The sequence below is a fragment of the Larus michahellis genome, chromosome 7 (assembly GCF_964199755.1).
Source record: "Larus michahellis chromosome 7, bLarMic1.1, whole genome shotgun sequence".
NCBI classification, from domain to species: domain Eukaryota; kingdom Metazoa; phylum Chordata; class Aves; order Charadriiformes; family Laridae; genus Larus; species Larus michahellis.
This window is the reverse complement of record NC_133902.1, coordinates 3214430-3239600: the sequence shown is the minus strand read 5'-3', so window position 1 is coordinate 3239600 and position 25171 is coordinate 3214430. Positions and strand designations below refer to the sequence as shown.

The following is a 25171-nucleotide window of genomic DNA, read 5'->3' as shown; positions in this document are numbered from 1 at the left end:
TGCCTGTTGCCAAGAGCCCCCATCTCTGATGTGGAAATGAAAAGATGAAATCGGTATTCAAAATGGGGAGGGGGGGTTACCTCAAAATAGGGGGACGAGGACAAAAACTGCCTTTTCCCGGTGACACGAGCGGTTTTGCTTCTGCGGATGGAGCCGGCGCCTCTGTTACCGGGCGTTTCACCCTCCTGGGGGGGGGAGAAAAATAGAAAAAAAAAAGCATTTTGGGCCACAAACGCCTGCAGCTGAGTTTGCAGCAGAGCGCCCTGAAATCTTTTGGGGAGATGCGGATTTCGGGAAAAGCACAACGGTTTTACAATTCGCAACGCTGGGACGGCAACAACCCCCCGGGCGACCTGGGCTAGCGGCGACCGGGCCAGCCGAGCCCTCCCGGCGGCTCGGACACCCCCCCGAACCGGCCGTTTATCCCCAGGGCCGAGCCCAGGGAAGGGTTAAGGCCGGCGGGGGAAGTCCCCGAACCTCCGCGCCTCTTCCGCGGCCCGCCGCGGGGGGTGCCCGGGCTCTCCCCCCCCTCCTCCGCCTCACGCCCCGCCATGCCAAGCCGCCTTACCCTTTATTTTTGGCTCGGCGGAGCCGGGCGGCCCTGAGCCAGCAGCGGGACCGGCGGCAGCTCCCCCGCGTCGCCCGGCGGCGCCCAGGCCCCGCTCCCCGCCCGCCCGCCCGCCATCGCCCGCCCCGGGCCTGGGGAAGGGAGCCAGGCTGCCCGCAGCGAGGTGAGGCCGGCAGCCGGGGTCGGGAGGAAGGGTGCTTGAAGGGCGGGGAGGATTTCGAAGCCGGCGGGGTTGGTTTTAGCTCGATTTCGGGATTATTATTTTAAGCGTTATCACCGGGAGCCGGCCGGGGCTCCGCGCCCGCCCCGGGGGGTGTCGGTGCAGGAGGTGGGGTGGGAACCGTGGCGGGGTGGGGGGAAAAGTGGCCTAAAAGCTGGCTTTAGCTTGGGCTTTCTAGGTTTATCTCAATAAATATTTGCATGATATCGAATATTTAGCGAGGGGAACATGCGAAACCCCCGTTTGCGCGCACACGCCGCGGGGGGCGGGGGGGGAACAGCCAACGCCGTTCGCAGTCCGGCACCTCTCCCTCGGGACAGACACCTTCCCCCCCCCGACCCCCTTTTACCCACCCCGACCCCCTTTCCCCACCCGTTGCCCTCCCCCGGAGCTCCTACGGCGCTGATAATAAACCCGGCTTATCCCGTTGGTGCCCCGCACCAGCTGCTTCTGCGCCACCGGGATGTTTTAAACAAACTCCGGGGCTTTTTCCTCCTGGAAGCAGGTGGTGACGGACCTCCAGCCCTTCCCCACACCACCACCAACCCCCAGGACTTCTGATTTTTCAGCTTCCAAGAAATCCAAACTGTTGTTTCTCCCACCACCACCCCCAGAGGTGTTTTCTTTTCCTTACTCCCTGTTCCTGCCTCTCATTTGTGATTTCAGCCCAGACTTGCTTCGGCATTGCTCACGATATTTCCAATGGCTAAAATATTAGCAATTTTATCAAACTCATGGCTGTTTAGAAACGCTCCAACCCCCGTCAGACATCCCTCCCAGCAGCTGACAGATACTTGAAACACCGCATCAGTCTTTGTATCCAGGTCAGGACAGATAACGCATTGATAATAAGATTTAAACATACTTAGAGACGCAAACCTGCCCGGCAGCGTCCTGCCGGAGTTATTGCCCCCTCGGAGAGAAGGGCGAAGGAAAACCTGCATTATCGAGGCTGTCTTGCCCACTTACTGTCCCTTCCCCAGCAACAAACTGTCACCCCAAAGTGACAGTTTGGCTGCCCAGGCTTATGAGAGCTGCTTTCCGCACTCGCTGCCGGGTCTCCGTCTATGTTTGCAGAGCAGTTGGACCTGGACAATTGGGATTTCAGCAACGCCAGGCGCAGGAACAAGCTGAGGACATTCAGTTCCCAGGGCTTAAAGGGAAACGCTGGTGAAAATTAGGGATCAGGACTACTGATTATTCCCCCCCCCTCCAATCAGAATATTGTCATACTGCTCCATCAATGGCAGCACATACCAAAAAAAAACCCCCAAACAAAACTAAAAAATAAACGGGACAAAAGCTTTTCGGGAGTTTTGGAGGCAGCTTGGCAGCGCGCGGCCGAAGAATCTCGCTTGGCTGCTGTCCTCAGGCTGGCTTGGCCCCGGCTGACCCCACGGCGCTGGCTGTCCCCGGCCACCCGGTCCCCCACCTGCCCCGCCGAGCCCCCCACGCCGCTTCACTGTCCCTCAGCACCCATTTTCCCTCCTAGGTCCTTTCCCCTTTACTTTAAACGCTATTTTTTCCACCTTGTTCTCAGCCAAACTATTGCGGGCAACTTTGTTATCTTCAAAATAATCAGGGAAAAAAAAAAAAAAGGAGGGAAAAAAAAAAAAAAAAGGCAGGCAAGGCGGGTTTCAGCGCTTTGCAGGGGTCTTTAGGTGACGTCGGTGTGGGGTGACGTTTCTGGAGGCTGCTGCTGTTGGGGACCCTTGGACCCGCTGTGCCAGCACCCCCCTTGCTGCTGCGCGCCTTTGTGAGCTTAAGGTTCAGTTCAGCCACTGCCTCCCCACAGCGGGAGTCTTAAAAATGAATTAAATTGCTTTCCCGGGTGGGAGGGACCTGGAGGAGCGTGGCGTGGCCCTCAGCACGCGGTAGGAGCTGGAGGATGACGCCCTGTGAGCTGGGTGCGGATGCTCTGCAGGAAGGGCCGAGGTTTTGGGGTGCCACAGTGCTTCCCAACGCCTTTGGCCCCAGCCGGGCTCCTTCTGCCTCCGGGGCCAGCCAGGCTGGGGGTGACTCAGTGGGATTTCTCCTGTTGTCCTCGACAGGATCTCCACGGGGTCCTGAGGGCAAAGCTTTGCTTTTCCAACCAGCAAAACGTCCCTTTTTGGTCTGTGGTCCAGGACCTTCCTCCTCATCGATTCATAGAACTGTCTAGGTTGGAAGGGACCTCCTCCTCTTCCACCTCCTCCCTTCTCCTCCAGCTCAATGTTTTCCCCTCCGGTGGGGATCGGGGATGGGGCAGGTCCCTGCTCCTGCCCTGGGTGCAGCGAGTGCCCATCCTGGCTCTTTTCTGCTTACAGCCCCTTTCTGCCGGCACAGGAGCCCCGAGTGCCACCAGGCAGGAGCCAGAGATGACCAAGGAAGACGACTTACCCGACTGGAACTCGTCCAAGGAGTTTTATGAAAAATATGAGCCGAAGGAAGTTTTGGGCAGGTAAAGCTTGTTCTTGGCAAGCTGCGATTTCACCTGCTCCAGTACCTGAGAGCAACAGCATCCCCTGGGAACCCGATAGGAACAGGGCCCGTAGCAGCACGGGGTTAAAAAGAGCATGAAGAAGCACTTCCCATCAGCTCAAAACCTTCTGTCCCACCAAGACAGAGCAAAACCCACTTGTAGATGAAAATACCAGCCAGCCGACGGCATGGCCGTGGAGTCAGGCTGGATGGGGAGGAGTGGAAACCCCCATCTCGTCTGTGTTGTCCCTGGCAGGGGGGTGAGCAGCGTCGTCCGTCGGTGCATTCACAAAGCCACCCGGCAGGAATATGCCGTGAAGATTATCGACATCACGGCGGGTAACATATCCCCCAAGGAGGTGCAGGAACTGCGAGAAGCCACCGCTAAAGAGATCGACATTCTCCGGAAAGTCTCGGGCCACCCCAACGTCAGTAAGTCAGGCTCGGAGCATGAGGGCAAGGCGGGGAGGGGGTGGTTCTGCCACATTTATTCTTCGAGGTGTCCCCAGAAAGGGTTTTTGGGGTGAAATCCCTGGAGGATCAGACCTCCGCTGGTCCTAACGCAACACAGGACGCCTGCCCAGAGCATCATTTGCTCTACCTCTGCGCGCACGCCAGCAGCGCCCACGCTGCCCAGGTTGTCTCCCTACCAAAACTCCGGCAAAGATCAACTCCTCGTTAATTCAATTAGATGAGCAATTACGGACAGGAACATGCTATATGCTGTGCTCACAGCCCCCCTCTTTTATTGCAGTCCAGCTGAAGGACAGCTATGAATCCAGCACCTTCTTCTTCTTGGTGTTTGACCTGTAAGTACCAGCTTGCCCGGCACCGTCTCCCCAAGCCCATTCCCGCTCTGCAGATGGCCACCAGCCCACGCTCGCCCCAGCTTTTTATGGCCCAGACAAGGCAAAGCAGGGGTGGGGGGGACACGACACACACAACCAGCTCTTGCTTAAGGTAGAAATGAGCCGGCAGCGTTTCCCCTCCGTCAGCGGCTCCGCGCTGCTCAGGTTTCCCCGTAACCTTTGGTGGGAGCCGTCACACGTCCCTGCGGGTTATTTATATGCCCAGCGGGACCAGGGCGCGCGTGACGCCGCCACCCCTGACGCCGGGGCAGCGCGATGGACGTCAGCGGAGGGGGATGGTGCCGGGAAAGCCCCCTCCCTGTCCCATCCAAAACCCACCCTCTCCGGGGACTGCCTTTCCTCCTCTTGCCTGATGTTTTGCAGCAACACGGAGACATTTTTACTCCTTGTAATGAACAAGTTGGCTTGTCGTTTTGTGCAGTGGGTGCCCTGGGGCTGTCAAGGGGCAGCGATCCTCCCCAGGGGCTCGGGGACAGTTTGCCACCCATTTCCCTGCCTCCACTTTCCCTCCCGCACGCAGGATGAAGAGAGGGGAGCTCTTCGACTACCTCACCGAGAAAGTCACCTTGAGCGAGAAGGAAACCAGGTAAGGCCTGATGCAGATGGCCGAGAATCACGTTGCAAAAGTAGAGCCAGGGGTTCGAAGGATGACCTTGCAGCCGGCATGGCACCCACGGGCAAAACAGCACCCTGGGCTCTGCCCTGCGCTCAGAGACGGGGGCTGAGCTGCACCGTCCCTTTCCCTGTCCCCATCCCATCCCATCCCATCCCCGGGAGCGCGGTGCCAGTGGGCGTTCGGGCTAGGAGAAGTGCTGTCACCCATCCCCAGGAAAATCATGCGCGCGCTGCTGGAAGTGATCCAGTACCTCCACTCCATCAACATCGTCCACCGGGACCTGAAGCCGGAGAACATCCTCCTGGACGACGACATGAACATTAAGCTGACGGACTTCGGCTTCTCCTGCCAGCTGCGCGAGAACGAGAAGCTCAAAGGTAGGAGGACGGCGAGGCGGGGGTGATGCTGGGTTGGCCTGGGTCCACCCCATTGCTGCAGCGCCCACGGGGAGTCAGCGGAGTCTTTCCAGCCCCACTGTCTCCTTGGGGCCGGTCTTGCTGCCGCGGGTGCAAATTGGTGCCCGTTGGCTTGGGGTGTCCTCCTGCTCACGCACAAGCCCGGCTCTGCCTGCGGCACAGCCTCCGCACCGCACTCCTCGCCACGAAGAAGTTGCTGCCCATTAGGAAAACCATCCTGTTCTTTCCCCTTGTTTCCCCTCCAGCTGAGCCCCGTTACCCCATCCATTTGCTGCCCAACGTTAAGGTTTTTTTCCCCCACTCCCGCTCCCTCCTTGGAGCCACATAACAAACAACAGGCGTCCCCCTCCCACCAGCATCCCCATCACTCTCTTCACTCGCATTTTAGCCATTATAATCCACCAAGAGCAGTCACCAGCGAGACGCACGCAAGCTGCAGTTACTCCCTTGCGAGCGCCATCCCTGCAAAGATCCCGCCTGGGATCCCGACCCCCTCCTCGACTGCTGCGGGGGGGGGTGTGGGGATGGCACAAACCCTCCCGGCGGGCTCAGGGGGATGCTCTGCCCCATCTTTGCAGAGATCTGCGGCACGCCTGGCTACCTGGCCCCCGAGATCCTGCAGTGCTCCATGGACGACGAGCACCAGGGCTACGGGAAGGAGGTCGACATGTGAGTGAGCCGTTTGCCCTCCCGCCTCGCCCCTCGGGCTGCTCCCAAAACGCGCCTGGTTTGAGGCACGGCGGGAGTTGTGCAGATGGGGACCCGTTCGAGTGTTTGGAAGGAATTAAGCGATGCCCAGAAAAACACCCCCGGGGGGGCCAGGCGGGGCTGTCCTGGCGGGCTGGGGGCTCTGGCACAGAGCTGGGGGAGCAGCAGCCTGGGGACGAGCCCGTCTCCCCGCTTTGGCCCATTGGGGAAGAGGGAAAGCAATGCTTTCTGCTCATAAAAATCAACTCGGGCTGGGCTCCAAGACACAGGGCTTTTTAAACACACCCCGTCGCAAGACATGAACCCGAGGCAGCCCCTGAGAGAGCAACCAGCTCGGGGAAGCCCATCAGAGCCCTGCAGGGACTCTGCCACCATCTCTGGTGGCTTCAGGCGCGGACCTGCAGCAGTCGGAGATTTAACCAACCACTCGAAACACACTGGGACATTTCAGCCCCTTTTTGGTTTTAATGCCTCCGTTAACTCCCACGCCAGGACACCGCACACCGCAGCCTGCCCTGAGACAGCCCCAGAGCATCCAGCCTCACTGGTCCCACCACCTCCCACCCTCCCGCATCCTCTCCCTCCCCTAGAAAGCCCAAGAAAAACTAGGAAAGGCAAATACCTCCGACTCACAGCCTCCTCCCGCAGCATCCAGGAGAGCAGCCCCACATCAGCTCAACTCAAAAACCCCAAGCAGTCCCTGCTCCTTATTAGCCATCAGGGCTAACGAGCCCCAGCAGCGAGCTCAGCCTCCCCCATCAGACACCACGCAGGGCAGCGTCCTCCTGGTTTTCCAGGGTGGCAAAGCCCGGCATGTCCCAGCTGGGGGGATGCACCGAGCCACCCTTGGGGCACAGACCCGTCCGGGTGCCCCCCGTGCCGCTCGGGGCTGGAGGGTCCCTCTGGGCTGCCCGCAGGTGGAGCACCGGGGTGATCATGTACACCTTGCTGGCCGGGTCACCTCCCTTCTGGCACCGCAAGCAGATGCTGATGCTGCGGATGATCATGAACGGGGACTACCAGTTCGGCTCCCCCGAGTGGGACGACCGCTCGGACACCGTCAAGGACCTGGTAGGCGTTTGGGGATGGGAAAACCTTATTGGGGGGGTGGATTTTAGACATCTGGGACACCCTGACTCGAGCCAGTGCCCTCGTGCAGATCTCCCGGTTCCTGGTGGTGGACCCACGGCAGCGGTACACGGCCTGCGAGGCGCTGGCCCACCCCTTCTTCCAGCAGTACGATGTGGAGGAGGTCCGGCACTTCAGCCCCTTCCGGAAATTTAAGGTGAGGTTGGGTTTGGGGGTGTCTCAGCGCCCTGAGCCCGGGAGCTGCAGGAGCCGGGCGGTGGGATGCGTTTCCCAGCTGAGCTGGGAGAAACTGGGAGTTCAAGGCGGCTGACGGACCTGGGCTTTGGCAGGATGTGGCAGCCTGGGTGGAAACCCTTCTCCAAGCACCCTTGTGCTTAATTTCTGGTACTTCTTAAGGGCTTTTTCATAGAAAAGGATTAAATAAGAAAAGGGAAAAGCCTGCCTCCTCCTTCTCATAAGGAAAAAAAAAATACCGAAAAAGATCACTTCTAAGGGGAAATTGATAAGCCTGACATCCTGTGGGTGCATCAAATGATGCAAAAGTTGATAACACAGAGGAATCTTTTCCCTTCCCTTCCCTATAGCCAGCCATTGTAGCAGCTCAGAGGTACCAGTGTGGCATTAAGTGACACATTTAGGACTGACCCGCAGTTTTGATGTTAAGGGCCCACTTGGAAAAAGCCCGTAACGCTCACACGGGACTAAACCGCTGTGCCAGGAGCTGGGCTCCCTCCCGACTCCTCCACACCGATAACAGCCATGTGGGATGCGCTGGGGCCGGTCTGGTGCCGTTATAGGATGAATTCCAGCCTGTCCCCTCCCCGTGCCACAGGTGATCTGTCTGACCGTCCTGGCGTCCGTCCGTATTTACTACCAGTACCGGCTGGTCAAGTCGGTCACCAGGGAGCTGGTGGTGCGGGACCCGTACGCCCTGAAGCCCGTCCGCAAGCTGATCGACGCCTGCGCCTTCAGGACCTACCGGCACTGGGTGAAGAAGGGGGAGGCGCAGAACAGAGCCGCCCTCTTCGAGAACACCTGCAAGGCCATTTTGCTGACCCTGGCAGCCGAGGAAGGGCTGTTTTGATCGCCGCTGCGTAAGCCGATGAGTTTACTCAGAGTTAAGGCAAGTAAAATCTTTGAAAACCTACTAGTGGTTTTGGGTTTTTTTTGCGTTTTCTTAGAGATACGGCTAGCCTCGGGTCAGGTGCAAATAAACCCACAGATGGCTGCGATCTGTGCCCGGGGTACGGCCCGCTGTAAGGGGTGGGTTTGGAGAAGCTGCATCCAACAGAGCTGTAACCGGCTGCAGCTGCCGCTGCGCTCGGAGCAGCGGAGCCGCTTGGGGCAGGCTCAGCGCAGCCCCGGGGCGGGACGCGTTTGGGGCAGCCGCAGGTAGAGAAGGGGTGAGCGGTGCCTGGAGGGGCGTCCTCGCCCACCCCTGTGCTCGGGGCTTTGGTGACAGAGGTTGTGCACAGCCGGTTTGTAGCCCTTATGCTGGCTGGAACACCTGGGAGAGGCGGGTCACTGGTTTGCCTCACCCGCGCGCTCAGAAACCAGCGCATCTGGTTTTGCCACTGTTCAAGGGTCAATAAAGGCGCCTTGTTTCGCTTCGGGAAGGCTCGGATGCAGGTACGACGCTGGGACTTCCCAAGGAGATGGGGACTGATGTATGAGTCCCCCTTCCAGGGCTGTGTCCCCATTGCTCCCACCCAGCAGCTGCCCCTCAGGGCAGCCCCACGCTGGCTGTCACGGGGGGGCCGTGGGTGTTCGGTCGCTCTGGCTGGGGGTCGGAGCAGCTCCGTCCCGGTCCCACATGCACGCACCCCTCTGCTGATTTAAAACGGACACCAAAAGGAGAGCTGTAATATCTACTGCACCAAGAGGACATTAAAGACAAACCACCCTGGCTGACACCCCAGTGCAGAAAGGAGTTTTAGCTAAAAGTATTTATTTTTAATTTTAAAAACTGTCTGGGTTTAATGGAAGTGACCACTGGGGGTTACGGTTCGTCTCCACAGGAGAAAATGCCTTCAGGTCTTCCCGAGTGACCTTCAGAGCTCGGGTTTGGTCCGGCTTTTCTCGGCCGTGACGGGCGGGACGTCAGCAGCGCAGCGGAAGCTGAGGTTGTCGGAGGCTGAGTCCGGCGTGTTCCCCATTCTCACGGGGAAAAGAGACCCAAAGTTAGGGATCCTGCCTAGTCAACGCTTACATCCTTCAATGCGACCCTCTGTAACAGACCAGAAACGTCTCCCACGTCCCTTGAACTTCAAGAAAAGTATTTTATTCTAAATACTTGGTGGAAAATACACATGGCAGCGGGGTTGGAATTAGATGATCTTTAAGGTCCCTTCCAACCCAAACCATTCTATAACTTGAAAAGCAATTAGGAATGTTATCTATAGCAGGAAAAAAATTAGCGGTCTTTTTAGCGTGTTTTTCTAATTGCTTCAAGAGAAATGAGAGTAGGAGCAAACAAACGTCTTTTAAAAAAAAACCAAACCACAAAACCCTTCCAAATAAAACCAAGCCAGAAGAAAGCACCTGGGCATCGCCCAGACTTACCTGGTAGTGACACGAGCTTTGTGATTCGCAGACCCGTCTGCTGTGTCGATCCACGAGGCACCTCTCAGGACCTGCATCTTCTGAGCGCGCTGCCTCGCCGAGAGCCCCGCAGCGCGGTACTCGGTCGCCGTCCACTCCCAGGTGTTCCCCAGCAGGTCGTACAGCCCTGAGACACCGACGGGTTCACATCAGGATTACAACAGCACATTTTTAAGGGCTGCAAAAGCATTTTGGTTTACGGGAGGGGGCGGGCAACATTCAAAGCATCACTGCAAGAGCGTGGTTTAATGGTGAGACTGGGAAGCAGGAGCTCTTTGCTGGATTTCAAACTGGCCCCAGTTTAGAACTGGACCTTTCAGGTGTCTCATCGTTTCCCGTCTGCATGAGGGCATGGCATCCGCCGCCCTCAAAACAACGTGCTCAGGATTTTCAGGTAAATCACACTGAAGTGCAAAATAAGCGATTTCTAATTAGAAGCAGGGGCTGGTTTGGGACATTGAAGTGCACCAGGTGCACGTCAGGCAACGTCAGCAACAACCACCAGTGCTCCTGCTGGGCTTGGTTATTCCACCAAGATGCTGATGTGATCCCACATCGTATCTGAAACTCCTCTACAACTACAGGATTTTATAATCAGTGTTCATTTAGGAAGCAAACGCCATGCCTAAAACTGGGGGGGGATATCTGGGCCGTACCGTAGTTGTTCTGAGGAGGGAACGCTGCCACCGGAGAGACGCCGTGATAACCGTCTTCAGCCGTGTCGGCCCTCGGGAACTTGCCCTGCAGGAAGAAAGATCACTCCGAGCACAGAGCCGCCGCCGAGGCCACACGCAGTCCTGCTCTGCACAGGACCGCCCTACACTTAAATAATGGAAACAACTCTCTGTTGTAAATTAACTCTACGCAGCGTTTCTGGCCGAGAGAGGAGATCAACCATCTAAAGTCCTCCCAAGACAACCTCCTTTTCAAACAAATTTATGTATGAATTCTTGGTTATGTAGGAATTTCTGGAAGCACTGAAATCCCGGTTTCCCAGGGAAGCTGGGCTGAGTCTGCTCCCTCTAAAGCTGTTTTCGGGTAACTGACCAGGAGCCGGATTTTGGCACCCTGCAGGTAAGGCAGCATTGCTTCCCAGCACCACGCAGCCACCCACGCTCTGCAGTCAAGTTAAACACCACCCTCAGAGGAGCTCAGAGTAGACAGGATGATTTTTAGGATCTTACCTGCCACAGATTTGTGCGGTTCGGCTGAAACTTGTTTCCCCAGGGATACACCCTCTCTGCCAAGGAGGAAGAGACACCCGTTACCCCTGTGTCAATCCAGCCTCTGCATTTCCCTATTTTTAACCAGGCATTTAGGACCGTCTTTTTCTGCCCAGCTCAGGACACTGAGGGGGGGTTACACGAACGGGGCTTGTCCGTCCAACCCCTACGGGCACTGCCAAGGAAGCGAGGAGAGACAGGAATCAGCCACAGCTTCCCATTTACAAACCATCGCTCCTGCCGGGGCATCCCACGCTCCCCCCAGTGATGCCAGCACCAATGTCGGGGGTCGCTCCTGGCCCCAAACCCATGACATGGTATTTTTATAGCTGGCAGAAGTGCTTTGTTTGGATACATCAAGACCATAGATACGCCACTTTTTCTTCCTATTATTATTACTATTATTATTTCAACTCCCAGGCCAAAAGAGGTGGTTCAGCCCCAGATTAACCTCTGAAAACATCCCTGGATGGAGGTTTGGATCTGGTAGAACTACCATGACTCGACACCTCGGTTTGGAAGAAGGTGGGAGCTGGTGGTACGTACGCTCCAGTCCTCCCCTGGCAGCAAATTCCCACTCCTCCTCCGCCGGGAGCCTCTTCCCTTTCCAGGCACAGAACGCCCGCGCGTCATTCCAGCTCACGTGCAGCACCGGGTAATCCAGCCTGTCCTTGATGCTGGAGCCAGGACCCGAGGGCTGGGAGGAATCGCATCAAACAGATTTTAATTGATTTTATAAACTTTCCAATTAAAAAGGGACTAAAGGACAGAACAGGGCAAGTGCAGCAACCAGAAATGTTATTTTTTCCCCCTATTTTCAGTGGATAAGGTTCAGCACACACTAACGCATACACGCTCCCAGCATGGAGGGGACTCACAGCACCTGATTTTTACCCACCTGTCGCCAAAAAGCCTTCTCGATGGGCAGCCACCAAGGGGCAGACTGGGAAAAGAAACGACACCAGATTAAAGCTGAACTGGCAACACGCCCCCGACACCGTCCTACAGCAGCGTGTGTAAAGCAGAGCAATTGTTAGTCTGGAAATGGTTAAACGCTGCCGTTTGAGCTGGGTTCTCACTGGCATTTTCACAGTGCTTTCCAAAGGAGTAGAGGCATTTGCTTTTAAAAATTAAAATAGATCAAGCAGCCCATGCTGTTCAGTTTTTCTATTTTAAGATTTAATTAGTAAACTACTTTGAAATGTGCTTTTCTCTCTCCCAGCGCACTGGAGCATCTCAGGAGCCCAGTCTGACAGCGTTTGGAGAGGACGTTAACAGAGGAGCGCCGTAAATCAACCCAGGCTCAACCCTACTGATAGTTTCAAAAGCAAAACAACCCAAGACTAAAGAAAAAACCACTGAGAAGGGCCAGGCTCTGCACTGAGAGCTAGCTGCTACTCAGCAGAAAAGCAATACTGGCAAGGGTCTCCCCTCCTGGGCTTTTTTTACTTAAAACAGAGAGGTCAGACAGGGATGTGATCAGAGATACCACCTCCACCATCTTCACTGAAATGCGCCCCCACAGGATTTAGATTTACCTCCAGTTTTTGGGTGACTTTTTTTTTCAGCTCTTCAGATACGAAATCCTCAAAGACAAAGCTCCAGCCAAACGCTTCCGCTTCTGTTTTGTATTTCTTTTCTCTAACAAACTCCCTGGCATAAATACAACACGCTCAGGCATCTGGGTAAGTTCCCCCGCCAAGCCGCACCGCCAAATACAGCCATCTGCACGTGCGCCAAGTTCAGAGCAAGGCAAAACGTGCAGGACCTACAGACACCCCATCCGCCGAGAGCCCCGGCTCCTTCCCGGCACAGCTCCGCTCGCTGGGATACGCATTTCACACATAAAACACTCCCGTTGGCATCTGCTCCCAGATCTGATCGTTTTTATGTTACTTATGCAGGGAAACTCACCCTGCGCTCTGGGCTTCCAGAAAATATAACAATTGCATAGACCAAAAAAATCCCTTAAAAGCCACTAAAACTTATAGCTCCTGTTAGTTAAATCCCCCCCAAAATGCAAAAGTAAGTCACACGCCGCTGAACCGCCTCCCCCTGCTCCTGTCCCATTTGTTCTCCCATTGCCCCAGCTGCAGTAATTGCCATTCCTGAGTGTCACTGGGCAGTTACTGGTGTGTGTTGGCTCTTTTTAAACAACGAGGGCTCAGCCGGGCAAATAACGGCATTTCCCGGAGCACGCATTGGTGCTCCGTGCAAGGGCTTCCATAAAAGAGCTGTAATGGTCTGGTGTTTCCAAATGGAAACGGAACCTGTAGGGACCTGGAATCTGAAGCAGTACGGCCCCCAGTGGTCAGGAAAAGACACAAACACACTAAGAGCAGGTTTACAAGGGGAAAAGGAAGAGGAGGGGAAGGGAGGGAAAAAGTGGGGGAAGGAGCGGGATGGGGTGGGGGGAGAGGAAAGGGGGAGAGGAAAGGGGGAGAGGAAAGGGGGAGAGGAAAGGGGGAGAGGAAAGGGGGAGAGGAAAGGGGGAGAGGAAAGGGGGAGAGGAAAGGGGGAGAGGAAAGGGGGAAAGAGTGGGATGGGGTGGGGGAAAGGGGGAGAGGAAAGGGGGAGAGGAAAGGGGGAGAGGAAAGGGGGAGAGGAAAGGGGGAGAGGAAAGGGGGAGAGGAAAGGGGGAGAGGAAAGGGGGAGAGGAAAGGGGGAGAGGAAAGGGGGAGAGGAAAGGGGGAGAGGAAAGGGGGAGAGGAAAGGGGGAGAGGAAAGGGGGAGAGGAAAGGGGGAGAGGAAAGGGGGAGAGGAAAGGGGGAGAGGAAAGGGGGAGAGGAAAGGGGGAGAGGAAAGGGGGAGAGGAAAGGGGGAGAGGAAAGGGGGAGAGGAAAGGGGGAGAGGAAAGGGGGAGAGGAAAGGGGGAGAGGGAGAAGAGAGGAAAAAGGGGAAAAGGGGGGGAAAAAAGAAGCACATTTACAAGCCACACTGGTAAGATGCTTCAGCTCCCACCCATAGAGGTGATTTATTACAGACATATTTTTTTTGTCCCAAGGGAAGTGCCGGCAGCGCTGAGCACTGGGTTTCAGAGGCAGGAACCAGCTCCGGCACCAGCCGCCGCGTCCCCCTGCCCCGGGACCCAAACCCAAACCTCTGCTTTTACCTGAAATCCCTGTTGGTGACGGGATATTTGTCGATAGCAAACGGCTTCACCGTCACCTCCTTCACAGGCCCCTCGTCATTCCTCTTCTCCAGGGACCCGGATCCCATCCGAAACGTCCCCCCGGGCAGCTGCACCATGCTCTCATCCTTTCCGAACGCTGAAAGTGAAGAAAATTAGTACAAGAACTTCTTTTTTTTAAGTTAATTTTTAAACACGACCACACAGGACAGCGTGTATTATTTGCCAGAAAGTCACTTTCTTACTGGATGTCGGGGGCAATATAGTAAATGACTTTAATTAGCGTTTGTAGAGGCCTGCGTATATTTTGATAACAAGCTTAAAATACTTTAGAGTCGCGTTTTCAGTGTTTCCCTCAGGAAAGGGCAGCTCCAGGCTGGTGAAATCACCAAGGCAGCTCCTTTAAATTAACGGTTTGCTGCAATTAGAGGAAAGAGGAACCTATGAATCATAGAATGATAGAATGTGTTGGGTTGGAAGGGATCTTTAAAGGCCATCCAGTCCAACACCCCTGCAGTGAGCAGGGACATCTTTAACTCAATCAGATTGCTCAGAGACACGTCGAGCCTGGCCTCGAATGCCTCTCTGGGCAACCTGGGCCAGTGTCTCACCACCCTCAGTGTACAGAACTTCTTCCTAATGTCTCATCTAAACCCACCCTGCTCTAGTTTAAACCGTTGCCCCTCGTCCCATGGCTACATGCCCTCACAAACAGCCCCTCCCCAGCTTTCCTGTAGCCCCTTCAGGGACTGGAAGGGGCTCTAAGGTCTCCCCGGAGCCTTCTCTTCTCCAGGCTGAACCCCCCCAGCTCTCTCAGCCTGTCCTCACAGCAGAGGGGCTCCAGCCCTCGGATCATCTTCGTGGCCTCCTCTGGCCCCGCTCCAACAGGTCCATGTCCTGCTTGTGCTGAGGGCTCCAGAGCTGGACGCGGTACTCCAGGTGGGGTCTCACCAGAGCGGAGCAGAGGGGGAGAATCCCCTCTCTGGACCTGCTGGCCACGCTGCTTTCGATGCAGCCCAGGATGCGACTGGCCTTCTGGGCTGCGAGCGCCCACTGTTGGCTCACGTTCAGCTCTTCCTCCACCAGGACTTTTCCGCAGGGCTGCTCTATCACCTCACCCCCCGGCCTGTTTTGACAACGAGTGCTGTCCCGACCCCAGTGCAGGACCTTGCACTCGGCCTTGTTGAACGGTCCCACCTCTCCAGCTCCTCCAGGCCCCTCTGGGCCCGCCGACCGCGCCACTGCGCTTGGGGTCACGGAGGGGAAAATAAAGTGATTTTTACGGCTTCCCACCACCGAGCCAGGGCAGAAGGACTGGCAAAACCCCCCAGCGGCCCGGGCACTCACCCGGCAGCGCCCAGTAGCCCAGCAGCAGAACCAGCCCCGCCGCTCCGGGGGCCATTCCCGGCTTTCCGGCAGCGCCGGGAAGCGGGGCCGGGAGGGCGGGTCTGACCCGGAAGCGCTGCCGGAAGTGGGGAAGCGCTTCCGGGTCCTTCCCGCGCCGGGCACCGCACGTGGGTGCGCAATCGGGGCAGGTTTTCTTCTAAAACCGGGGATTTTTGTAAGAAAAGGGCTATTTTCATAACACGGCGATTACATATAAAGGTTGAAACGCCTCCTGCTGCCGGGGCCAGCAGCAAAACCACCGCCGCCCTCGAGGCATTTAAGTGTATCACGTGTAAAAAGCGTTTTTCTTTCTTTTTTCTTAAAAAAAGGTTGCTTTCATAGTCGTTGGGTTGTATTAAAATTGACATTAACTAGGAAAATGAAATGTGATGTAATCGAAGCAGCCAAGGGAACCCGCTGCCGCTAAAAGTCCGCTCTACAGCCCCAACCCTCTTTGATCGTTTATAGAGAAATTAACTAGATGTGATTCATCTCAGATTAAATTAAACTACCTACCAGACAACGCAGGTTTGTTGATAAGCAGGATACTCCTGTCAAGAGGGCGATGAACCGAAGGCCTGGTCAGCAAACTGAGAAAAGCGCCTGGAACTGCCAAGATTAAGAGGAAAAGCAGATAAAAGGTAATTCCGGTTGCCACCACCGACCCAGACCATCCCACCTCCTCAGAAAGAGCGCAAGGGAAGAAGAAAACAAGAGCCTGCACCCAAATTCACATCAGAAGCGAAGAAATCTCAACCAAGCATTAAAGAGAATAACAACTAATATGTATTTACTCTTAGAATATGTAATAATCAGTGTATAAAAAGGGACATTTTTGGAACAAAGGTGTGCTACCGCTTTGGGACGAGCACGTTTGCGCATTAATGGAATGAACTTGGAAATGCCTCTGCTCTGTGTGTTACTGCCTTGCGCAGCAGGTAAAGAAGCCAGATTTGGAACAAGAGCTCAGCCAGCCACCTGTCACTAACGATCTCTTGGTGAAATTAAACCCTCTCTCAATTTTTTTTCCCCTTATCTGGGAAATGGAGTCCAGAACCGTGATAGCACTGAAGATTTCTCCTCTTCAGTAAAGTCAGATTTACTTGCGCCTACATAAAGTGACAAGTATTTGTCTTCAATTAATTTATGGTATACATTGTGCATCGTAGCCTGAAATATCAAAGTACTGTATCGAGCTTATGAAAGAGACCTCTTTTCAGAGTCTAATGATCTTTTGTTCTTAGGATTGTCTGTTAACGAAGCTGGATTAGGGAAAATCATTTCAGGCTGCAGGAGGCTGTTCCCCTCCCCTAAACCCAATCCCTCTTCATTGTAGGCTGGATCTAGAGACACAGTTCTGGGATATTGCTAATTGTCCATAAATAATGAAGCAGGAACAGTGCCAAAAATCTATCAGTGTCTTATAACGTGGACAACACCATGCAACAGCTCTTTCAACACACTTCAAACCCTCCGGAGTACGTTAACTCACTCAGCTTTACCTGTAAGCAAGTACAAAACTATGAAGTGATTGGTTTAATCCAGCTTTATGATGAATTAACAAATGCCTTTAGCAGTTATTTCGCAGCCCCCCCACCCCCCCGGAGCAGGAACGCTCTGCCCTGGCAAGTATCAGAAGCAATAACAAAGTCCGGCACGCAGAGCGGGGAGCCAAGAACTGCTGACAAAGCCTCCAAGCAGAACGTTCAAACCCTTGGCCTGAGGAAGGTGAAGTTTTAAAATAACCGACACACATAAAGCACAGAACATACCAGTTTATTGGGTAAAAAGGAAAGCAACCTCAGTTGTACACTTCAGTGAAATCAAAAATAAATAACTGATTTTTAGAGCCAAATATTGGAATAGTTGCTAATTGAGTGGCCGTGTTTACCAAAGAGGGGCTGCTCGTTACAGCAGATTAATTTTCTGTTGCTGGGAAAATCCACCAGGGCTAAGAAAAGCGCGCCTTGGGGTGGATTTCTGAGACATGCCCTGGGGCAGTACCGGAGCCGACCACCGTCGACAGCAGCACATCCAACTCAGCCTTTAAGAGAGGACATTCCAGCTCGCATAATTTCATCCACCAAGAGAATGTTGCTGGCAATCACCGTGCTAGAAATATTAAATAAATATTGTTAGAATATCTGTTTTGACATAGTTCAAAGACAACTCAGCTTCACTTCTGCCTTTCACGACAGCTTCCTCTACCTGGGATCGCTCGATTCCACATTACTCTATCAACTTAAACAATCAAACACCCACTGGTATTTAAAGTGAAAATACTGTAATTTACCATGAATGAAGCAGTTGCTTTTTGACATTATAATTATCCCAGATTCCAGCTGCTGCAGCTACCATTGGCTCACCTACAGAAGAAATAAAGTCTTTAAATAACCAGTTCTCATAATCCAAAGCAAGATTTTCCTCTGTCCAACATCAGATATCACTTGCTACATCCAACCCAGCGCTACTGTCCGCTTTATTTTCACAACAAACTCGAACAGAACCCACTGAAGGACTCCAGCACGCCATGGCTGACTGCAGCAACAGGATGCCCACCACGGCATTCTGCACAGCTTTTTATGAAAAAAAGGTGCAGCTTTCTGCATTCAGAGCATCTTTACTCCTCATGGAGCTGCCATGACAGTTTCTTACTTGAGATTGTGCCATTATTTGAGGAAGCTCTTACCAGTGTTCAGATCGACCCCAGTGAGTTGCCCCGATTCCGCGTGCTCTGTCTGAACCTTCACCAGTGTCTCCTGGGGATCGTAACCAGAGTTCTGAGCGAGAACCTTTGAGAGAACAGAGGAATAATTTCACCTTAATTAAGAGACCTCCAGTAGAAAGAGCGATGGGTCTTAGCATGCTTTAAAGGCACTTTATTCAGGGGTTCCTCATACCTTAGGAATGATGAGCAGAGCATCAGCAAAAGCCTGAACTCCAAGCTGGGCTCTTCCTTTTACATTAGGTTTATGCTTAACAAGAGCATTAGCTACGGCCACTTCTAGGGCACCTGCTCCTGGGACCACACAGCCTGCAAGGGAAAACTCCATATTCAGACTTCACAATAAGCACCTATTCCAATTTAAACAGTTAATTTTTAGTGCAGTTTGAGCTCTTCCCTTATCCTTAAAAAGCGAGCTTCTATCTGATCAGGTAAGCACTTATTCAGTTACCAACTAGTTGTAAAATATCTGTAAGAACGGTACCTAAAAGCACTTCACATTGAGATACACTCAGTTTGGTGTCTGCCTGCCTCGGATACCAAGGAAGTGATACAAAACCCACCATTTCTGGGGTGAATTTCAAGAGAAGACCCTAAACATTGCATAACAGAGCGGAGACTTACCATCCTCAATAGCATTTTTAACAGCACGCAGACCATCTCTTACTGCGTCCTTGATTTGTGTGAGCGTATGCTTATTCGGCCCCCTGATCAACAGGGTAACAGAGCGGGGGTTGTCACATTTCTCAATGAAGGTGTATTTCTCTTCACCCTGGAAAACAGGATTATGTCTTCATGTCACACATTTGCTTAATCCACATATACACATAATAAAAGAAAAGCTGGCATCAATGAGGCATATTTAACCTGTCTTCAGCTGAAAGCTGAGTTGTACTCACCAATGTATACTCATAGACAAGCCCTGCGTGTCCCAGGCAGTCAGGAGTGAGATCCTCCACGGAGTTCATGGCAGTACCGCCACACGCGAGGGTCAGTCTGAGAGAGAACATACTTAATATAAACCAAGTGCTAAACTGTGTAAAATGTGAAGTTGCTAACGTAACAATAGCATTTCAGCATGCAGAACGCCATGCTTCCTAGGCTTGGAACAGTTTGCTTCTGTTCATGGAAGAGCTCTTCACCCAAATGAGCTTGCAGAATTAAATCTCCTCTATAGGTATCTGTATTTGAAGCAGACTGGTATCTGAAATTCCAACATCACTCCAAGTGCTGGACAGACATTCCTACGGTTTGTACAAACTCCCCCGAGTTACACCAGAAAGAGCTGAACAGGCTGAAGTGGACTTTTTAGTGCAAGTCCTTAAAGGTGGATTCAAGCCAGACCCGACTCTTGAGTTTGTAAGAATAAGTTATTTTACTCCCTCCTCTCCCCAGGAACTGACCTTTCCATGTTCCTCCTTTTAGCTCTCCGCAAAGCAACTATTCCTTCTTTTGCAAGTGCATCCAAGGAAAATGGGTCAATTCCCTAGAAGCAGACAAAGTGACCGTAAGGATAAAGAAAAATCTAAAAATGCCCTCTCTCAGTCTGACACTAATAAGTTCTTCCTCAGGGCTCAAAGATCTCCAGTAGGAACTGTATGCATATATTCAAAAGTTCACCAGCCAAAATTCAGCTATTTTTGTCTGAAGAACCATACAAAATGAGTCAAACAGCATGCGGCTTGCCAAGAAAGCCAACATTTTCAATTAATTTTTATGGTTAGTTACACCCTTCATCTCACCTTCTGGTTGATCACAACAAATCCTTTATCTGAATCACCACAAACTCTTCTTTTCAAGGCTATGATTTTGTTCACTCTGTCTTCAATGAACTTTCTTTCTGCTTTCACTAGCTTCTCTCTCTCTTCAGCACTTTTATAGAAAAATCCAGAGCTCACCTCTCTGTACAAGAAAAAAAAAACAATGAAAAAGCAGTAAGACAACTACCCTCGGTGCTGTAGAAATAAACTTAAGCATAAGGAAACAACCCTTTCAGCTACATTATTAAAAAAAGAAGAAAATCAAAACAAAACAATCAAGAACCCCACCCCAAAGCAGCATGCTGTTCATAAGCTCTAGTTCAGAGCTTTTCCATTTGAAACTGAGCGAACTCTGAAGTATATTTATATGTTTGCTCTAAAATATAAAATTATGCCCAAGAAAGGAAGGACTTCCAGCCTTTCTTCAGTAACAAAACAATATAAAAACTACTACAAAGTTCTGCCTCTCAAAGACATTTTCTCAGCCACCAGCTTCCCTTTTCCGAAAAAGGATTGCAGGAGCATCACCTCTGCCATTCCACCTTCTACATGACCTGCCTGGCTCTTCAAGAGTCTATGCAGTCCTTTCAGTTCTTATTTAAGCACACCTTAAATAAGAGTCTTTTCAGACAGGAGCATTTTCTGCTCCTCACCTTGTTGCTGTGTACTTACGTTTTCTCATATTCTAGAGAAACATTGCAAGTAAGAACATAAGCATCTTCCACTCTTTTCTTCATGTCAGGATGACGAGCACCATGATCCAAAACCAGCCCCCTTATCAGCCTGAAAGATTAAAAAGCACTTTGTGTGTCAACATACGCATACAGAAGACACGCACTTCATGGAAGGGCAGACTAGTCAGAGAACCAACAGTGGAACTGGTCCAACACGAACTGCCTGGGCACTTGTGTTTGGAGTAAACAACGATCATGTATCCCACTTCCAAGGGCATGCCCATTCTCACATAAAAAGCATACCAATCAGAGTGTGAAAAGGGAATTTATTCTGGCATAGTGTCTGACTGCATTAGCTACTGAGGAAAGCTAGTGCAGAATTCGTCCATGCCACTGAGGTAAACAGAAAGCCTATGGAATACCCAACTAGATGACTACATTCCAGTTTCCAGTTATCAAATGCTATTTTGTACTTGTAATGGACAAGTAAAAGCCTAAAGCATAACTAAGCCACAGACATTATCACTAAGAAAAAAAGCATTTATTCAACATTTTACGCAAAAGCCAAAGCCAGTGTTATTCTTAGCTATTCAAAAATCTGGTCAGGGAATCAAGTTCGGCAACTGGGAAACTTCTGCTATCTAGACAATTTATGGCTGAAATCTGTATTTCTGCCTTTCTTTCACCCCTTCCCTAATAACTTTTCCAGTGGTAGCTTTAGGACACGCAAGTTCTTCCAAAAAGAAAACAAAAACCCACAGACGGCTCAAACATCAGGGCACCATTAAACTGAAGCTCAAGGATACTCGTTACTTACGTTGTGTCAGTTTCTGATTTGTGCTTCATCTCCATAATCTCTACCATGTGGAGGTCAATAGGCTCATCTGGTTTTCTGACTGTCAAAACAGAATCTACTACAGCCTGGAATAGAGGGGAGGGGAAAAAAGCCCCAAAAGGGGCCATTAGTCTCCCAAAGTGCAAATTCACATCTTTCCATCCACCCTTCACTCAAATAATAATGACAGCACTTTAAAACCTGAACCTCTTCATATAAGAAGAGGCAGAAGAGACACTTGCCTCTGTTAGGATGTCAGCAAGCTCGGTATGGACTTTAGTACGGAGGGATGTTCTGGCAACATCTATAAGAGTCTCCCTGTCCATTTCCTTGGTTACTTTGACCTGCTCCAAAACTTCAAGTGCTTTTTCCTTTGCAATCTCAAATCCTTCTGCTACTATTCTAGGGTGCAAGCCCTAATGCAAGGAAAGAAGGGAAATCATTAGACAACTGAAGACAAAATAGTACTTTTTCACAAATAGAACCTGTGGTTTCAACATTCCATGTAATGTCAAAACATAGAGAATACGCATCCTACAAAGACAAGAAAATGTACTGTCCTTCTGAATACATATAAAAGGAATGCAAATCCTTCCAATGCAGAGGAAAAGTACAGATTATTCTAGCACAGAATTGAAACCAAGGGAACTACAAAGCACACTTGGGTGTTCACTGTGCCACATGGATGCCTACTCTGTAACTCTTAATATCCAAAATACCTACTAGCAGGGAGGATCCCCTTGTTAACGTACAAGTGAAAGCATTTTCACTCACACAAAACAGACAGAAGTAACAGCAGGTATCAGACAAAACCTTATTAAAAGCTACAGTATCCCCCTCTCCAGCTTTTCCTCATTTTACAAGTTCTGTGATGCACTCATTTTAAGCAGAAAAATTCATTTTTATGTTTGAATTATGAGTATTAAGCATTGAACAAAAAACAAGTTGAATGGTCTCAGATGAAGCTTTTAACTTGTCCACCTACAAAAGAAATATTGCATACATACCTCAGAAATATAGAGATCTGCCTGCTTTAGGAGTTCTCCAATGATCAGGACGTTTGAAGTAGTACCATCTCCAGTGATGTCATCTTGCGCTGTTGCTACTTTTGCTATCAAGGAGGCTGTGGGGTGTTGTATTTGCTAAACAAAAATAAGAAGCCAAGCAGTAAGTCTTACTGCACTGGTACAGGAAGCAAGCAATATGAAATCAGCTAAAGAAAAATTTAGACTAGTTGATGTTTTCATGATTTATGTCAATTCAGCAGGTTTCAACAAATACCACCAATTAACAACAGCCACTTACTTTAATAACAAATTGATTGAATTAATCCACATAAGACTATTTCCCCCCCCTCAGATTATGCATCTATACACAAAAATGTTGAGTGCTAAGAGCCAAACTAGTCTTCAACTCATTACGAGCTTGACGGAGCCCTTTTCCTCTTCAGGCAAAGGATGCACCATCACACTAGACTGCTGCTGGCAATAAAACCAGCATGTTTAGAGTTAATTTAGGAATCTCTGCATGAAAAGTGCTGCACATACCTTAACTGGTTTGCTATTCCTTTGGCAGTTTATTTTACTCATTCTAATGAAACTAAAGAACATTTGATTAGCTTGTTTCTTGCCAGTTCCTCTGCTAAGTAGCACATTTGGTGTTCCAGCTACAAGCATCAAGCCTGTCTCACTAAACTTCAGAAACACCACACACAACCTTAGGTTACTTACAGAAGTCAGTCTTTTAAATTAAGGAACACACAAATCACTTAGCATCTCCAATGGCTGACTGAAGAGTATTTTAGCATAGGTTGAAGCCTGTGAAGCTACAGAACATTATCCACATTTGAAGAGGTTGGTGCTTGGTAACTGTACTAGAGCAAGACAAAATCCAGTGGGACCATTTATACTGTTGTTTAGCTTTTTATCATTATTTTCTTAACAGTACTACCTCTAGTGTGAAAGAACCGATTTAATGATTTTTTCCTGTCTGTCAGATCACTGTGTACATCAACTTCAATACTTTACGCTGAATTACATCAGACATAGTGGAGTGTAATACTCCACACAGCCCAACAGGCCACGTTCATCTGGGGGACAGAGGCACACCCCAATCCCACAGCCCTGCCCCTGGGCCCACGGGAGGTCCCATCCCTGTGGGGTAACACCTCCCATCACATAACCTTTACCCCTACGGTGGGGAAATGGTGATACAACCCCAGACTCGATGGGAAAGCAATATGAGCTGCATCCATCACTCAGATTTAAACGCTTTCCAGGCCACACACCCATGAAGCCTCTGCTGCCCTAGGCCTGCTCAAGTGTAACGGAACTATGCTTTCTGTAAGCAAAACAGAAAGCTACGGAAGTGCCAGTATCATTATTTAAACAGGAAACATTATTTATGTTTCCTTTTTAATTGCTAAATTAGCACACAAACTTCATTCAACAGCTACCAAGCTGCATTTCCTTACCGGGCACATTTACCCCTCAGTGCATGCACAGGCCTAAATACTACAGAAATACGGGCCGGGGGCAGCAGGGGACGTGGTCCCCCCCCTCAGCCAGAGGCACTCAGAGACCATCAGCAGGCTCCTGCCTCCCTAAGTCCCCGCCACGGCTCCCCAAGGTTCCCACCCCCGCGAGGGCAAAAAAACAGCTTACCATTTCCTGCAGCAGCACGTTGCCATCTTTGGTCAGCTTGATGTCTCCAGCCCCCGACACCAGCCTGCGGGCGACAGGAGGCGGGTGAGCAGCCTCTCCTTCTCCCCCCCATCCCCGTCCCTAACATGTGCCCGGCCGCAGGCCCGCACCGCTCCCTCCCCATTCATTCAGCCCTACACGGCGGGGCGGCCTCCGGCTTTGTTCCCCACCGCATGGCGGCGGCAGGAACCGCGCCCCGGCCCCACACGACCCTCCTCCCCGCCCTTTTCTCCTCACGTTTCCCCTCAGGCCTTAACGTCCGCCCGGCGCGCTGAGGCGCCTGCCTCCCCCCCTCCCCAAACCCAACGCCGGGGGGGGTTCCCTCACATCTTCATGGTGCCCTTGGGGCCCAGGTTGGTCCTCAGCACGTCCTGAAGCCCGCGGGCCGCGCTGATGTTCACCGCTAACGCGGCTTGGGCACGGGCCACCTCCGCTTTGGGGTTGAGGGCCTTCACCGCCATATCTGCCGCTCCGCGCTGGGCCAGGCCACGCCGGGCGAGCCGAGTGGGTGGGCGGGGACTACATAGGCCACGCCCCCCACACCCGCCCCTTCTAGAACACTCCGGGGTGCGCGCACGGCCATTGGCTCACAGCCGCGCCGGCTGCTTTTCCATTGGCTGCGGCGCCTGTCGCTCCGCCGGGATGCTCCCGCCCCGCCGCTGAGGGGCCGCGCCCCCCGTTAACCGCGTCCGCGCCGCCGCGGAGGTTAACGGGGGGCGCGGCCCCTCAGGGGCCGTGACCGGTCGGCAGAAGCGTGAAGAATAAATAATTAAACCCGGCGGTTTAACATTAGGTCGGTGTAATTAATAGTTAAGCGGTCCGGCTTAATAATCAAGAGGGTTCTTGGTAAAAATTGGGAGTTGAGGTTAATCGAAGCCGTGTAGGCCGCCGGGGCCTGCAGAGCCAGGCCGATCCTGGGCCTGGACCCTTCAAAAGGCTTTATAAACGCGGGGGATGGTGTCTCCCAAGGGCACACTAAGGTTTGCCGTGAGGCCTGTGGAAGAAAACCACAAAATATTACTGAAGTCAAGGCCATCTTCATGGGTGCTGGAAGCATTGGGCCTATGTGGCCTGTCAGGGCCCAGCCCTTGAGGCTGCATCTTGCCAGCTTTGAGCTCCTGAATGGAGGAATATTGGCAACTTTCCTTGAGAGAAGCTTGAGAAGACACTCCATGGGCACAGATTGCAC

General features: G+C 52.0%; 3 protein-coding genes and 2 non-coding genes across 11 annotated transcripts; 1 reads left to right on the top strand and 4 right to left on the bottom strand.

The window, feature by feature from the left end:
* The first annotated feature begins 499 nt into the window (after positions 1–499).
* PHKG1 (phosphorylase kinase catalytic subunit gamma 1) lies at positions 500–12643 on the top strand. 5 transcript variants are annotated; one of them, XM_074595825.1, is made up of 11 exons: positions 519–731; positions 3095–3228; positions 3505–3680; positions 4003–4057; positions 4638–4703; positions 4947–5110; positions 5728–5818; positions 6775–6928; positions 7017–7142; positions 7779–8069; positions 9540–12643. In XM_074595825.1, exons 2-10 carry the CDS (start codon positions 3146–3148, stop codon positions 8028–8030), a joined length of 1167 nt encoding a protein of 388 aa, XP_074451926.1. In that variant the 5' UTR covers positions 519–731; positions 3095–3145; the 3' UTR covers positions 8031–8069; positions 9540–12643. The 5 variants fall into 5 exon arrangements, with proteins under 5 accessions (XP_074451924.1, XP_074451926.1, XP_074451929.1 ...); XM_074595828.1 differs by lacking the exon at positions 9540–12643 and adding an exon at positions 8965–9485 and having other exon boundaries at positions 3114–3228; XM_074595824.1 differs by lacking the exon at positions 9540–12643 and adding an exon at positions 8965–9485.
* Positions 8875–15358, bottom strand: SUMF2 (sulfatase modifying factor 2). Of its 3 annotated transcripts, none has more exons than XM_074595831.1 (9): positions 15248–15358; positions 13883–14039; positions 12309–12423; positions 11669–11713; positions 11317–11467; positions 10732–10787; positions 10204–10288; positions 9509–9674; positions 8875–9173 (listed from the first exon to the last, which is right to left on the bottom strand). In XM_074595831.1, exons 1-9 carry the CDS (start codon positions 15300–15302, stop codon positions 9161–9163), a joined length of 843 nt encoding a protein of 280 aa, XP_074451932.1. In that variant the 5' UTR covers positions 15303–15358; the 3' UTR covers positions 8875–9160. The 3 variants fall into 3 exon arrangements, with proteins under 3 accessions (XP_074451932.1, XP_074451930.1, XP_074451931.1); XM_074595829.1 differs by having other exon boundaries at positions 8875–9103; positions 15248–15341; XM_074595830.1 differs by lacking the exon at positions 15248–15358 and adding an exon at positions 14729–14771 and having other exon boundaries at positions 8875–9103.
* A 1685-nt stretch (positions 15359–17043) lies between these two features.
* On the bottom strand, positions 17044–24530 carry CCT6A (chaperonin containing TCP1 subunit 6A). The gene is made up of 14 exons (XM_074595822.1): positions 24310–24530; positions 23944–24007; positions 22288–22422; positions 21523–21696; positions 21263–21366; positions 20444–20554; positions 19754–19913; positions 19415–19497; positions 18911–19007; positions 18636–18783; positions 18187–18320; positions 17976–18078; positions 17580–17652; positions 17044–17398 (listed from the first exon to the last, which is right to left on the bottom strand). Exons 1-14 carry the CDS (start codon positions 24441–24443, stop codon positions 17326–17328), a joined length of 1593 nt encoding a protein of 530 aa, XP_074451923.1. The 5' UTR covers positions 24444–24530; the 3' UTR covers positions 17044–17325.
* Positions 20701–20836, bottom strand: LOC141746946 (small nucleolar RNA SNORA15). Its single transcript, XR_012588549.1, has one exon. It is a non-coding gene; the product is annotated as a small nucleolar RNA SNORA15 (small nucleolar RNA).
* Positions 21829–21960, bottom strand: LOC141746948 (small nucleolar RNA SNORA22). Its single transcript, XR_012588551.1, has one exon. It is a non-coding gene; the product is annotated as a small nucleolar RNA SNORA22 (small nucleolar RNA).
* Positions 24531–25171: the final 641 nt, after the last annotated feature.